This window comes from Mustela lutreola, chromosome 5, assembly GCF_030435805.1.
Source record: "Mustela lutreola isolate mMusLut2 chromosome 5, mMusLut2.pri, whole genome shotgun sequence".
In the NCBI taxonomy this organism is placed as follows: Eukaryota; Metazoa; Chordata; class Mammalia; order Carnivora; family Mustelidae; genus Mustela; species Mustela lutreola.
In genome coordinates this window covers 49,610,429-49,625,547 of record NC_081294.1, presented here as the reverse complement: position 1 = coordinate 49,625,547, position 15,119 = coordinate 49,610,429, and the positions used below count along the sequence as shown (strand labels likewise).

The 15,119-nt window shown below is 40.2% G+C and overlaps 1 protein-coding gene across 8 annotated transcripts in view; it reads left to right on the top strand.

The window, feature by feature from the left end:
* EBF1 (EBF transcription factor 1) overlaps positions 1 to 15,119 on the top strand; it is a 388,001-nt gene that overhangs the window by 248,609 nt on the left and 124,273 nt on the right. For 4 of the 8 annotated variants that reach the window (XM_059174181.1, XM_059174177.1, XM_059174180.1 and 1 more), the window contains exon 8: positions 12,537 to 12,654. In XM_059174181.1, coding sequence (XP_059030164.1) covers positions 12,537 to 12,654 — 118 coding nt within the window. Of the gene's footprint in view, positions 1 to 12,536; positions 12,679 to 15,119 lie in introns of all 8 variants that reach the window. The other 4 variants (XM_059174179.1, XM_059174173.1, XM_059174178.1 and 1 more) reach the window with 1 other exon arrangement.

Here is a 15,119-nt window from a genome sequence, read left to right as displayed (position 1 = left end):
AATATGTGCTAGAACCTCAGGAAAGCCATGGAGAGGTGTTTGCCCTATAACAAGCCTGAAGCTACTATCTGCCTGAGGACTATTGGAATGCCACCAAAGTTCGTCAGGCAGAATGGAGTTGCATGGAAGTAAAAGAACATGAGCATTGTTTCTGAGCAGAGCTACAGTGTTGGCCATTTTTTTGCTTGTATGAACCTTAGATAAAGAAGCTGTTAACTCAGAAGATGGCTCTAGCTTTACTTAACCTATGGAGGCCTGGGTCCCTTCTCCAGAGCAAGAAAGACCCATCATATACATGAAGCATGAGTAAAGTGACCTCTGATATCTCAGAGAACTCTAGAAGAAACCATATGGAAGTTCCCAAATTTTAGGACTTGCCCAAGAAGAGGGAAATTAGGCTCCCCTGCAGCTCCCCTGGCTGAAAGCAATGTGTCGTAGAGACACTGGTTGAAGGTTACCTGTGAAGAAGACACACAATTTCCATCATTCCTCTCATAGTACCCCAGTAAGAAGTAGGTTTTCTGTTGTGACCGCCTTTAAGGAGGAATAAGAAAGTGTCTTTTTGGCATCAGAAAACTCTGGTCTATCCTTGACATCTCAATGTGGCTTTTCTCAGTTATATTGAAAACCTAAGACCTAGAGACATGACATCTGATCGAAAACGTGCTCTCCTGACTATTAAGTGAGCTCTCTCCAACACGCGTGGCTGCCGTTTTTCTCTCATCTCATTTTGTATGCTCACCAGGCCACCCCGAACTTCATACAGCCACGCCAGAGCGTGTCTCCTCTGAACAGCAATCAGGGGCCTGTGTAGGTGACTGAGGAGGACATAAGAAAGGTTGTTGATCTCTTGACATGTAAAGACATTCTGTCAAGCAAACTCAGCCTCACAGCGGCTGAGCTTCTGGTGTGTAAACAGAGACTACTTAATTACACAGGTCATGTCAATTAGTGTGACCTTAGCGTTTTCAAGAAATTAATCACTTTCCGCAGAGCTCGGCTGTGTCCATACTTTAAGGCATTATGGAATAAACCTTGTAGAAAATCTGGTATAGTCTTTTATTTTTTTCCCCCTCCTTCTTCTTAACTTATGATGGATGTTTTCTTTTGAAATCCCCAGGCTGTGGCTAGGGTAACAAACTTGCTTAAAGACAACAGTAGATACAAGCTTCATTCAGTCCTGGTGGGTTTGAGGAAGTGAGGAGGAAGAAGGAGAGGGGGGGTAAGCTGGGATGGAAGCAGCTCATGACAGGGAGAAATTCACTGTGACTAAATGAGCCTGTTTCTTCATCTTGACACTAAAAAGATGCTAATGTCGAAGGACTGTATTAAAACCATGTCTTGGGTCTGGCTTTTAACTGACAGGAGCTAGACAATTCCAGGTGAAGATTTAAATCCTTATCAATAGCTTTCCTTGTTGGGGCTGGCAGAATGAGGATGGCGAGGGAGGGAACATGCATCGGGTACAAGCTGTCATCACGCCAGATGACTGTGGACTGTGAAGTAAGGTATACATTTCCAAATTCATCTTATCTCTTCAACAAAAATTTGTCCGTAGGCTACAAATCTATATTCATGTATAAATGTTAGATGCATGACTGTGGATGAGTGTAAAATTAAGATATACTCCTTCATTCATGTGCGCATGCACTCAGTAGAATTTATTGACATGGCAAGTGGTAAACACATTGCCAGGAACAATAAAGACAGGGTGTTTGTCCTAATGAAGCTCCTATTCTAGTTGAGGTCTATTTGTTAGGATAATACTAGCTGCTATAATACATAGAACAAATAATCTAATGGCTCCCACACCACAGGTCATTTCTTGTACACATCAAGGTACAAGGCAGGTGTTCTTGGTGGGTGAACAGGTCTCATACATAAAGTGACTTGGGGACCGGGACTCCTTTTGTTTTGTGTCTCTGCCATCCCCTAGAGCCTTGTTGTCTGTCCATCCAACTGAAGGGCAAAGACTATATAGAGGGGACTCATGAACTTCTTAAAAACCCGCTCTTAGAAGTGACCCTTGTCAAACATGTCCATATTCTATGGGCTAGTAGTGTGTCCCCTGGCCATGTATAACCACAGAGCAACCTGCAAATGTCTATTTGTACGGCCCACACGGGACAGAACACGGATGTGCGGGTAAGAGATGCCACCAGCTGCTACGATGTGTACAGATGAGTAATTACAAATCATCAAAACTTTTCATTATTACTATAAAGAATATTAATAATATAAGAGAGAACACATGTGGGATGGGGGTAGGAGCCTAATTTAAAGTGGGTGACCAGGGAAAACTTTTGAGGAGGTGATATTTAAGCTCTGAGCCAAAGGGTACGAATAAACCATCCTGAGAAGCGCCCGCAGAGTCTTCTGAGCGGAGAGAAACTGCCAGCTCCAAATTCATGCTTATCTCGCGTTTATTGGAGGAGACAAACAATCTTCCTTCACTTTCTAGTCACTTGGAGTGGGGAAAGGAAATACGAGGAGAAACCACCAGGTTACCATCCCAAATCCCCACCAAAGATGTGTTCTTTTAAAAATGATGGCCCAGGAAGTGACAGTAAAAGGCAACTCTCTGCTCTTGTTTTTGGTGAATTCTATAAATTTTGGAGAATCCTTGTTATTTATTCAAAAGCCTACAGAGGCTCTGAATCAATATATTATAAGAGATCATCAGACAATTCTTAAAATACATGTCCTACCTCTGCAGTTTCAGTCTGCTTTTAAAAGCACTTAAATAAAGAAAGAAATATTTGTATCCTTTTTATTTCTCTCCACTGTCCCTTACCACCCCCCACTCCCGTTACATTGTTTTGACAAACAGCACATCTTGCAATTAAATTCTTTACCAACAGAATGCTAGGGACCCAAGCTGCAATCACTCTCTTCATACAGAATAATTTCAAGATGCAGCAGGCTGATTAATTATACTGAAAGCAGCTCTAATGATAGTTTCAGAATACAGGATTAATTCGCATAACATGGTAAATACAAATGGTGGATTTTCAACCTGATATATTAAACATTATAGCTTGTTGGGCAAATATGTGTCTTGGCATGAGCCTTATGCTGGGCTTTGGCAGAAAATATGCATCACTGAGAAGGAATCCTTATGAACGCGATTTGATGACTGGTGGCTCTGCATTTCTAGGAAATAAATTTCTACATTAAGTACAGTCGCTATTGAAGAAATGTAAAATACGTGAAAGGATAGATGTTTAAAAGTGTTTGGTGTAGATCAGGGTTGCCAGTGGATATTGCTTCTGGGGATGCCTCTACTTAGTGAGACTTACCAACAAAAGATATTCTTTCACTTTTTAAGTTATAACTTCCTGAGCTTTTATTACATATGAGACACCGTACAAAGTGTTTTGCATGGATAATCTTATTTTTCCACTGCTCATTCCCTTGTTTACTTTCCTCCAAACAAGTGCATTGGCCTCTCTTAATTTCTTTCATTTCTCTTCCTCGGATACACCAAACTCATTTCTGCTTCAGGATCTTTGCACTTGCTATTCTGGCTTCGGAAACTCTTCTGCAGCTTCATTGAATAACCGGCTACTTCTTTTACTTAGATTTCAGCTAAAAACATCACCTCCTCAGAGATGCCTGCCTTAATCACCGAGTCAAACATAGCTCCCACCTAGGTATCACTCCATCCCCATCTTATTCTCTTCTTGGAACTTTTCACATTCAGAAATTTGCTTTCATTGCTTAATCACTGTCTGAAAACCCCTTTTTGCCTCTGATAAGTGCTCAGTTCTTGGTGGACAAACAATTTATCTGTCTTGTTCATTACTGCCTCTCCTTAGAATAATGCCTGGACTATAATAGGCTCACAACTCTTTCCTCTGATCTATTGACTTATCTAAGGCTACAAACTGGTAAGTGATGTAGTTGGAGTTCAAACTCAGGACTCTCTGACCCTAGAATCTGAGCTGTTGACTAATATGCTTTTTTTTTTCCTCCCAGTTTTCTCATCCATGTGTGATGGTCTCATTGGTAGAGAGCAGACATGGCAATTCTGTATGTTTTGGCTCGCTGCTACTTAAAATAGCCAGTGGGAACACATACACGGAGAGTACCCATTAAATACCAGTGACACCATCTAGAGTCATCAAAGGTTTCCTGATCCACAGAGGGAGGACCAAGGTTCAGGTCACTGATGAGCTTTTATGTTGAGCATGTGTCACAGTTCAGGAAACAGAAGCTGAGTTTAGTTTCCAAAGATCTGAATGAGTTTAGCATACATATCTGAGCATTGAGAAGTGTCCGCTTTTGTCTTACTGTTAAGAAAAGAGATCTTTTTGCCTTGAGCCTTACAGAGTGGATTTAATTCCGTCACTCTCTCCCTTTCTCTCCAAGTTCCACTCTGTTACATCCTGTAGGTTCATGCGTCCTCCATAATTTTTAATGACTTATTTGGGATCTTTCAACCAGATAGAAACTAGCAATCAGGCAGTTTTCAGAGACTATCTCATTCCGTATCAGTCAAGGATATTTTAAAGGACAAAGTTAATGAAGACCTGACTCCTAACTGCGGCAGACATTTTTATGTATATAATACTTAGAGTGTAGTCAGTCATATACATCCCAGCTCTATGTCCTGGGAGACACCAGCAGAGTCAGGGGAGAACAGACTTCAGCCACAACTTGTAGCATTTGTGTGGAGAGGCCAGAGGCCGCGGTGGGTGAGAACTGGACCTAGAGTCTGAAAGTTTCCCTCCAGGCTTACCTCTGCTCTTAATTTGTCCTATGACCTTGAGGATGCTTTTAAATCTCTTGGGCCTCAGTTTTCCAAGCCTCAAAGAGAGGTGTTAGACCCATTTGCAGTGTCATGACTACTGAGGACTTCTTTTTATCATTTTCTTTTCTGAATCCCATGTGATGACGTATTTTTTGATCCTGATGTCGTTTATTTATTTATTTTTTTTAAAGATTTTATTTATTTATTTAACAGACAGAGATCACAAGTAGGCAGAGAGGCAGGCAGAGAGAGAAGAGGAAGCAGGGTCTCGTGAAGCAGAGAGCCTGATGCGGGCTCCATCCCAGGACCCTGGGATCATGACCTGAGCAGAAGGCAGAGGCTTTAACCCACTGAGCCACCCAGGCGCCCCCCGATGACGGTTATTAAGAATCACACACTGTTTTAAAAATTCAGAGTCCTGTGAATCCATCAGTTCAGGGCTTCTCACAGACAGGAGTTAACCAGTGTTTCCAGGTAGAGGATCTCATCCTATAGCGACAAAGGAAACTGACTGCTTTAGAATGCAGCCTTCCTAAGGACAAATTTAGGGTTCCCACTCTGCTGTGTTGTTCCTATTACTACATTTGAAAACTCTTAGTTGGAAGCTACTAGGTTGGCTGATTTCTTAGGCTTTTGACTGTAATGTTCAAGGAGTCTGTAAAGAATGGCTCAGCAGACAGGGTAGAGAATATGGTAGAACACCCCTGTGTGGGGGGGAGGGCAGAAATTTGATGACATAAAGACTTTATTTTGTAAAGCAGTTTTAGGTTTACAGAAAAATGAGGAGGAAGTATAAAAGAGTTCTCATAGAAACCCTCAATCCTTTCCCCCATTTTCCCTATTATTAATATGTTGCATGCGTTTGATATACTTATTAGAGTAATGTGCCATATTGATACAGTTTTGATAACACAGTATAAAGTTTATAGTTTATACTATAAACTTTGTATGTTTTGTATTCTGTGGGTTTGGACAAATGCATGGTGTTATGTCCTCACCATTACAGTATCGGATAGAATGGCTTCCCTGCCCCTGTGCCTCACCTGTTTTTCCCTCCCTCCCCCTGTCAAACTCCTGGCAAATCTTTTTACTACCTCCATAGTTTTACCTTTTCCAGAATGTTGCACAGTGGGAATCATACGGCTTATAGCCTTTCCAGATTGGCTTCTTTCATTCAGCACTATGCATTTAAAACTGCATGTCTTTTCATGGTTTGATAACTCATTTCTTTTTATTGCTGTATAATATTCCTTTCTGTGGATTATCAGTTTGTATGCCCCTTCACCTATGGAAGGGCATCTTAATTAATGAGACCTTTTATGTAGTTAAACTTTTTATTGATATAATTGTAGATTCATATGTAGTTGTGTGAAATAATACTGAGTGACCCTGTGCACCGTTTGCCCAGTACCCCAATAGTAATGGATTGCAAAACTATAGTACAATGTTACATAGTATTATGCAATAATCATGCTGGATTTGAACATTGATAAATCTTCCACCTTATTCAAATTCCTCTAGTTTTGCTTATAGTCATTTACATAGGTATATGTTTTTAGTTTTGTAAGGTTTTATCATGCGTAGGTCTATGTATCTATCACCACAGTGACAATATCGGGCATGGCCATCATCACAGGGATCCTTCCTGTCATTTTTTCGTAGTAGCCATATCCACATTCCCTCTGTCCCGAACCCTTGGCAAGTGCTAATCCATTCTCTATTCCCCCAATTTTTAAATTTCAGGAATGTCAAGTAAATGGAATTACTCCGTGTATGACTTTTCCATGACTTCCATAACAAAACATCACAGACTGAGTGGCTTAAAAATGGAAATTTATTTTCTCACAGGCTTGGAGGCTGGAAATCCAAGATCAAGGCATCAGTAGAGTTGGTTTCCTCTGAGGCCTCTCTGCTTGGCTTATAGATAGCCACCTTCTTGCTGTGTCCTCACATGGTCTTTCATCTTCACGCATACACTCTGGTGTTTCTCTGCTTGGCCAAATTTCTTCTTCTTAGGACATGGATCAGACTGGATTAGGGCCCACTCTAAGAGCCTTATTTTAACCTAATCATGTCTTTAAAGGCCCTGTCTCCAAAGACAGGCCCATCTTGAGGTACTAGGGATGAGGTATTTAACATGTAAATTTGGTGGGGAAGAGGGTAGGGAATAAGCCCATACATGCAAGATGTAATATTTTGGTACTGGCTTTTTTCACTCAGCATAATTCTCTTGAAATTCATCCAGGTGTATCAATAGTTTGTTTCTTTTTATTGCTGACTATTATTCCATGGAATGTCACTCACTGCCTTTCTATTTCGTGTACTCCAAGCCAGTGCATTTAATGCCTTATATTAGGGGTCCTGAATTAATGCGGACATAGAATACGTTAAACCCAGAGGTGAGAAAGTCATGTAACAGACCAACTTTAGCACCAGTTTCCTTACACTGAGTTACCATATATTAGCTTTGAAGACCAAGTTTATAATTTTATATCCATTCAAAATTAAGTTGTTAAAGTAGTTATTTCTTGGAGGGAGATACTTACTACTAAAATATTCTAAATCTAAACATTGCAATCATTTTTGTGGTCTAATCTTCTTCTTAATTCCAGATTTGTTATAGAAATGTTTAAAAATACAGATTTTATTTTCTTATTTTTTATTTTTTATTTCTTTTAAAGGTTTTATTTATTTATTTGACAGACAGAGATCACAAGTAGGCAGAGAGGCAGGCAGAGAGACAGAGGGGGAAGCGGGCTCCTCACCGAGCAGAGAGCCTGATATGGGGCTCGATCCCAGGACCCTGGGATCATGACCCAAGCTGAAGGCAGAGGCTTTAACCCACTGAGCCACCGAGGTACCCCTAAAACTACAGATTTTAACTCTTTCGGTTGCTTTTGTCATAACCCCTTCTTCTACATGAGCTGCTACTTTTGTTAATGGGATTTTGCACTCATGACTGAATTTAGCTGCTTTTGTCTTTTTGAGAATATGCTCATGAGACAGAGATTATGGGTCATGAATCTTAGATAATTTAGTTTATTGGGGACATACAAGGTCTCTTGCCTGATATGAAGAAAAGAGGGACAGCTTGAAGAATGGTAGCAGGAAATACTAACCAATAACAAAACTCTCAGAGAGTCCTTCATTCATATGAAATATTGGGAAAACAAGACTGTATTGATAAGATGTCTAATTTGTAGATTTTTTTCAAAAAATCTGTCACTGAATTCTAGAAAGGAAAATTATATAAACCAGTGAAATTTACAATTTACATGAGGCCTAAATTACATAGTGACATATGGTGAGCACAAAAGTCTTTAGAATTATGCAATCTCTTTGTTAGACTGATAAAGCAGTGAACATATTAGGGATAATTTTTGTATCCTTTTATTTAAAATAACAGTTTATACAGGGTCCTCTTTATGGCTTCAGATGATTAGCCCAATACATTAACTTGAACCTTTTGGTCAGTATCACCAACAAAGTAACAGCTATACTACTACTGCTACTAACATTTGTTGAGTGCTCAGTTTGAGCCAGGAACCCTGCTGGCCACTTTCAGTAATGTAAGCCTCACACAACCAGGCACTGTTGTTAGTATTTCCACTTGAGAGGCAGGAGCTCGGTGGCTAAAGGTCAAGTTAACCTGGTCAAAGTCAAATCAGCTAGGAAAGCTTGGGTGTCAAGAATCATCAATTTTGTGTTGAATTGTTTCTAATCCTAAATAGGTAGAGGGGTAAAATTGTAAAAAAAAAAAAAAAAAAAAAAAACAACCTTTAGGGATAGCTAGGTCTAGGATAAAACAGAACATTCTGAATTACTGAGATGAGGCAAGAAACTGAAAATGTTAGTGTACAATCTCCAAAGTTCATGGATACCTGCAGACTTCTCTTCTGTGTTTTTGTTTGTTTGTTTGTTTGTTTTAATCCTCTCATGCTGAATGCCCTCACTTGGAGGGCTGGACCTAGATAGAAGGTATCATGGAACACACTGCATGTTCATCGACATACCTATGGACTGCTATATTAGAAAGCTATGTCTTAAATAGAATAATTCTATAAAAAATATAGTCATCAAAAATACTTGTATATAACCTTAAACATGTCCACTTACACTAATACCTATTTCAGGAGATATCATTTGGACATCCTCCTGAATCACTTTGAGCCATTTATTTCCAAACCATTCTACAGCAGCACTGTCCAGTAGAGCACTCTAGAAAGAGGAAAATGTTCTGTGCTGCCCTGTCCAATATAGCAGTCTCTAGACACATGTGGCTACTAATCACTTGAAACGTGGCTATGGAGACTCAGGAACAATGGAATTTAAAACTTTACTTTAGTTAGTTTAAATTTAAATAACTACATGTGTGGTTCCTATATTGGACTGTACAATTCTTAAGAGTAAAGATTTAATTTAACAGATATCATAAAATTCTAAGTATACCTGTTCCTCATATTCCCTTCATCTCTTTCCCAGGGCAGGAGAGTGAGGAAGGGGTTAGAGAGGGAAGTGTTGAGTCCAAATGTAAAATCATTTTCCATGTTTACCTGTCCCAAATTCAAGCTGTGTTTTGTTGACAAAATTTGGGAAGGTTGAAGATTTGGCAGGCCTGTCTGTCCCCTTGCCTGCATGAATGTGTCAGCACCTCATTAATCTTGTGTTAAACTGTAAAGGCCCTTTTCCTTCCCTCTATGGGCCTATTTTTAAAGGACACTTCAGTGCCCCCTTTGCATCTCACAGTTAGATTTTTAAAAAATTTACAAGTTGCTCTGTGGATTAATTTCAGCATATGTTTCATTTAAATGTATCTTGATCATTTCCAAATTAGAATGAGAGAAATTATTTGGAAGAGAGGGAAGTTAAAATGTTTAGTCATGAGTTTCTGTGAGGAACATTAGGTGTTTATTTTCTAGAAATTAAAGACACAAGGATTCCGTTTTATCTTTCTCCAATTTTAAGGGAACTTTCAATGAAATGATTCTATCACACATGTGGTCTTGGTGATCCTTTTTTTGTCAAGAAAAAAAATACATAGGATGTAATTTTTTTTTTAACTTAACTGCTTTTGTGATTTTTGTTCAATGTAGGAATCAGATGACAATATCTTTAAAAAATACTGAGTATTTTAAGCGTAAGCCTGTAGCATTTCATCTTACAGGTGCATGGAGAATTGCCATTGCTTTTTTTTCCTCTTAAGACAGACATCTAGAATAACAACTTTCTGCATTTCCTGACACTGGAAACAGATACCGTTTGGGATTCCTTTTATAGTTTCTTCTGCTAACGACTCCAGTGACCACTCAATTGTGGTCTCGTGGTAAATCAAAAATTCTTTGAAAGACCCAGCTTTGTTATATAATTGTCAATGTCCCACCTCCCTAACTAAAAAGAAAAGTGAGTTTCTGTTGCCTTAAATAATATGGACTCTGTATTGGTACATAATACTTTTTGAAAATAAAAGAATGGACCGTTTTCTTCTCTTCCCCCTCCTTTTAAATTAACCTACAATTGATGAGGCATACACAGAACCTTCAGGCTGTGTCAGATCTGGTTGGTCAATCATGAAGAAAGAGAAAAACCACTTTGCAAACTGCTACTTCAAATGTACTGAGTCCTTCCGTCAATGACTTGCCCTAGTTGGGATTTTGGTTTTCACAATGGTTGAGGCAAACACCCGAGTCCCAGAATGGACTCTCAGTTGTTTACTTTGTATTTTAATAAAATAGATTTAAAAAATAAAATCAGGGGAGGCTCCAGGTCTGGCTGGGAGTCATGGAAAAGACCTTGAGAGAGGACCCTTAGGAAGGACCCCATAGAAGCCTTGCCCTGCACTCATCCCTGGGAGACCCCAGGGTGGGATGACCAAGTGTGTAGTTTCCAGAGTTCCCCGACTTCTGCATCCAGGTCTGAAAGACTGTAGAGGCTCCATTTAAAAAGCATGGTCTCAGGTCTGTGTAAGAGAGGGCAAGGAAGAAAACAAACAAAAACTAATAACTAGATCAAGTCAAATGGGATCAGATCAAATGAAATCAACCCCACGATAGAACTGGGAGCAGAGCTTCACAGGCTGGAGTTCTATACCATCTTTGTGGCCGCAAGAAAGGAACTCCGCCATGTTTTGGCCTAATGGGTTTAGATCAAAGATGTCAACGGTAGAACTTTTCAGTATGGCTGACGTTGGTGGGGGGTGGGAGGCTACTGAGGAGGGCCCTTTGCCAAGGCAGGGCTGACAGTTTGCAAGCACAGGGCAAGGCCCAGCATCTTGCCCTCTGCCCAACTCAGGGGACGAAACTGAGGCGTTGCACAAGACTCGAAGTCGGAGAAAAGGCTTCCTCAGAAACTGGGGCCTCAGTATGTGCCAATCCTTGTAAAGCGTTTCACCTCTTCAGAGGCTAATGCCTCTCAAAACCAAGAACAATTAAAGCGAGAGTCTTTCCAAGCAACTGGGGAATTGAGCAAAATAAATCAGAAATCCTCAGCTTTGGCTCTGGAGGCTTGCCTCATTATGAGAGCAGATCTATTAGCTCTCTTGCCTTTGTCTTTCATTTCTCAAGTGAGGTGATTCTAATTAAATTAATCTGCATGTCAATCTATCGGTGATCAATCAAAGAGCCTGAGGTCTCCCCTCTGCTGCAGGGTGCTTGCGGCTGACAGGGGCTGATAATGGAGGAAGAAATAAACTGTCGAGGAAAGTTAATTAGTCAACATAATAGGTGGATTAAACGGGAGCTGGCTGATTGCTGTTTCCCGTGTCAAAGCACGAGGTGGGAGCTGAGGCTGCAATTACAGACAATTATTATATTTGGTTGTAAGAGGTCGCATGAATAAACATATCTCTGTGGGTTTCAGTTTTAATCCTCTCCCCCATTTAATATAAGGAGAAGTGTAGGTCATTTCTTCTCATTGTTTTAGTCAGAGTTCTCTGAGAAAACACCTCTGCCCGTGTCCCTTCTGGCAAACTAGGCTCAGAGTGGGTTTATGAGATGGCCAGTGTATCCGAATTATACCAAGCCACCCCATTTCTTCTTCTTCTTCTTCTTCTTCTTTTTTTTTTTGTTTTTGTTTTGTTGTTGTTATTGTTGTTGTTTGTCTGTGAAACAGAGCTAAGACCCTTAATCAGCAGGGATCTTTTGGGGAGGGAGTGGTCTGGTTAGTAGTGGTGATGGTGGTGAGGCCAGGGGGAGGGAAGTTTGGTCTGATTCATTGAGGTAATATGGGAAGAGAAAAGTACAAGAAACCCCAAAAAGGCACCCGGGAGAGAAAGCTGCCTCCTAGCTCTCATTGAAACCTCTTTTTTTCATTTCTCTGTCCTCTTAACCCTGACACAGTGGGGGGTGGGGGGGGTGAGGGGGGTGGGGGAAGGGGGTGGGAGGAGGAAATATTTTAAAGATTCAAAAGATTTTTATTTGCATGATCAACTGTGATATCTGCTTCAGTGTCTAAACTGAAGGGTAATTTAGGTGAAACACAACCACCGTTGTGTAAAAAAATATGCTAATAAAGATCCTCTTGTTAAAATTATGGTTAACAGTGTACCTTCTGCTGTATAACTATAAACTGTGCAATTTTACTTAAAACTGCATCAAAAGCGTTCCATGCCAAAGACCCACTCATCAATAGCTCCTCTTGTTAGACTTGTACAGCATAAGCACCAGTTATTATGTGAAATAGCTGTGCAATTTTCTTCAGCTCCCAGCTGTTATTTATTTAACTTGAGTTTATTACCCTCCATGCTTTTATATTAAAATGTTCATTCATTTCTCTCTTCTGTCTCCAGGTCGTGGTGTCTACGACAGTCAATGTGGATGGCCATGTCCTGGCAGTCTCTGATAATATGTTTGTCCATAATAACTCTAAGCATGGGCGGAGGGCTCGGAGGCTTGACCCCTCGGAAGGTACGCCCTCTTATCTGGAACATGGTAGGCAAATCATTTTCATTGGTTGGCATTGCTACTTTAACTGTGAATCTATTTGGTTTCTTTCTTCCAACTCCACCACATTTCCTACTGTTTCCGATTTCCAATGTTCTGTTGAAACGATGCTGAAAGCAAATATTTAAAGACAGGAAGATACCTTTGAGGCCCACCCTTTCTTGTTGCACATCTCTCTATCCTGGAAATGGTTGATGCTTCTTTCCTTCTGGTTGAGAGAGGGAGGGAGACCTGGACCACTTTACTTGAAACTGCAGCTTGACTGAAAAATAAAGGAGGGACAGAGCAGGGTAACAAATATTGTGGTACATTTTGAGTTTACAGCTGACTTGGTTGTATAATGAACTCTATCCTCTTTACAATGCCACTGGTGTATTTCTGTAACTTCATATTGAACTTCATTTGGAGATAAAGTCCAACGTCTAGGTCAGAGGCATTTGTTAAGATGAAGCCCAAACTAAATATCTCTCCTGTACCTTGTGCATGATGTTCCCCTCATCACCATGTGATAGAGCCTGCTCACTATGGGTGGGTTTTGTTGGGGGAGATTTCACATTTGTCTTGAATTTTTGGCTGATTAGTGGTATCTTTGAGAGGACTGGAGGAAACCGGATAAAAATTTGAATCAAGGAAAGTGAATGGCACTCAAAGGAGCCACAGGCCAGATTGAATGTACATCTAAATGTTTCTGTACTACGTGTATATAAAATGTATACATCCTTCCATTTGTCCATCCATCCCTTGATTCATCCATCTGTCCATCCATCTGTCCATCCATCCATCTATTCATCTTCCATTAGTCCATCCATCCAGCCATCCATCCAAGAAACAATGATTGAGACTATACTGGATACCAGTCACATTCTGGACTTTCTCTTATCTCCTCCAAATTAAACTCTAGACCCATTTCCCCACTTCACTTTCCGGTTTGCTACATCAGCAGGATTCTTTTAAAAACACTACTGTACAAATTACCACCCGATTGCCTGATTTTTTCCAAGGGCCATGAGCTGTCCATGACATAATTCATAAGGTAGAAAACTCCCTTCCCTGCCAGCATTCTAATTTAATAAACACACCACTATCATTATTTTTGCCTGATTTTTCTGCACTTAAGGAATAAACAAACTGTACTATTTATTAATTAACCAGATGTAACACTCTAAGAAGGGATCCTTCACCACATCCAGTTTTACAGTCTTTTTAAAGTAAACCATCATCTTTCAAAAGCTGCTTCTTTATGGTTTCATTAGTGCTGAGATGGATGGATATTACTTTTTTGCAGGAGGCCATTTAAAACACCTGCTCGTGATTACATTCCTCGTTCCATTCCTGTACTTAAAATTATTCTGATCCTCATTTTACAGTAATGTTGCCTTTTTAATACCCTTGGAGTCACTTAAGGCATTGTATTACTAGAAGTATTTAGGGGAAAGGAGGAAGAAAAACTAGGTACATACTCAGTGAGCACAATTTGGAAAGCTGTGGTTTAAAAACTGAAGTCTTGTTTTCCACTGTGGCTTGGTTAGTTACAATGGTTACTGTCTTGTCCAAAGACAGACTTAACTGTCAGTTTGAAATCTACCAGTCATGGGTTCACAGTTCCAAAATGGGCTCCAAATGCAGACACAGCCAACTCCCATTCCTGCCTTTGGGAAGGCAGTGATGGACCACATGACGTCATGCAAATAACCTCCACCAGGAAAAAAGAAAAAACAAAACCAGCACAAACCAACAGAAACCACCTGCCAGAAGGACACCTTTAGAGCGTAGAGGTCAGGAACATTATTTTGAATTATAATGTGGAGGAAAGAATCTTGATGTATGAGCCAGGAAACCTAAATTCAGTTTCTTAGTTTCACCTCTGGCCTTTATGTCACCTTGGACAGGTCATCTTACCTTTGGGGATCCTTTGTCTTCTTCTTGGTAAAATGAAGGTGATGATCTGTAGGGGGATTAAAAAAAAAAGAAAGAGTGTGGCTTGAGTGGGGGCAGGTCATATACATAGGGGAAGTAGGCTGGATGGAAACTGCAGAAGAAGGGCAAGTATGCGTTCTGTCCTCCTGCAGCCCTAGACAGTGGAGAACAAAGCGACTGAGAACCCCTGGGGACAGATGTTCTAGTTTGGCAAGAATTAAAACTCCTAATTTTTAATTGTTGGTAACTAATTACACAACTTTTAAACCCTCTGAAGGGGGAAATGTACTGAGGAAGAAGACAGCCATGGGCTAACAGTTTGAGATCTCCAGACCAAAAGGCCTCTAGGCTTCCTCCCAACTCAAAAATAGTCTTGCTTCTACATGTACATATTAATATTTCAAGTGGGATATCATATTATTCTAAGTTTTAGAGGCAATGTTTTATTCCTCCTCTCCAGTTCACCAGTCCGCAAGGGGCCATGTGATTATTAACATATTGTTCAAGAAAAT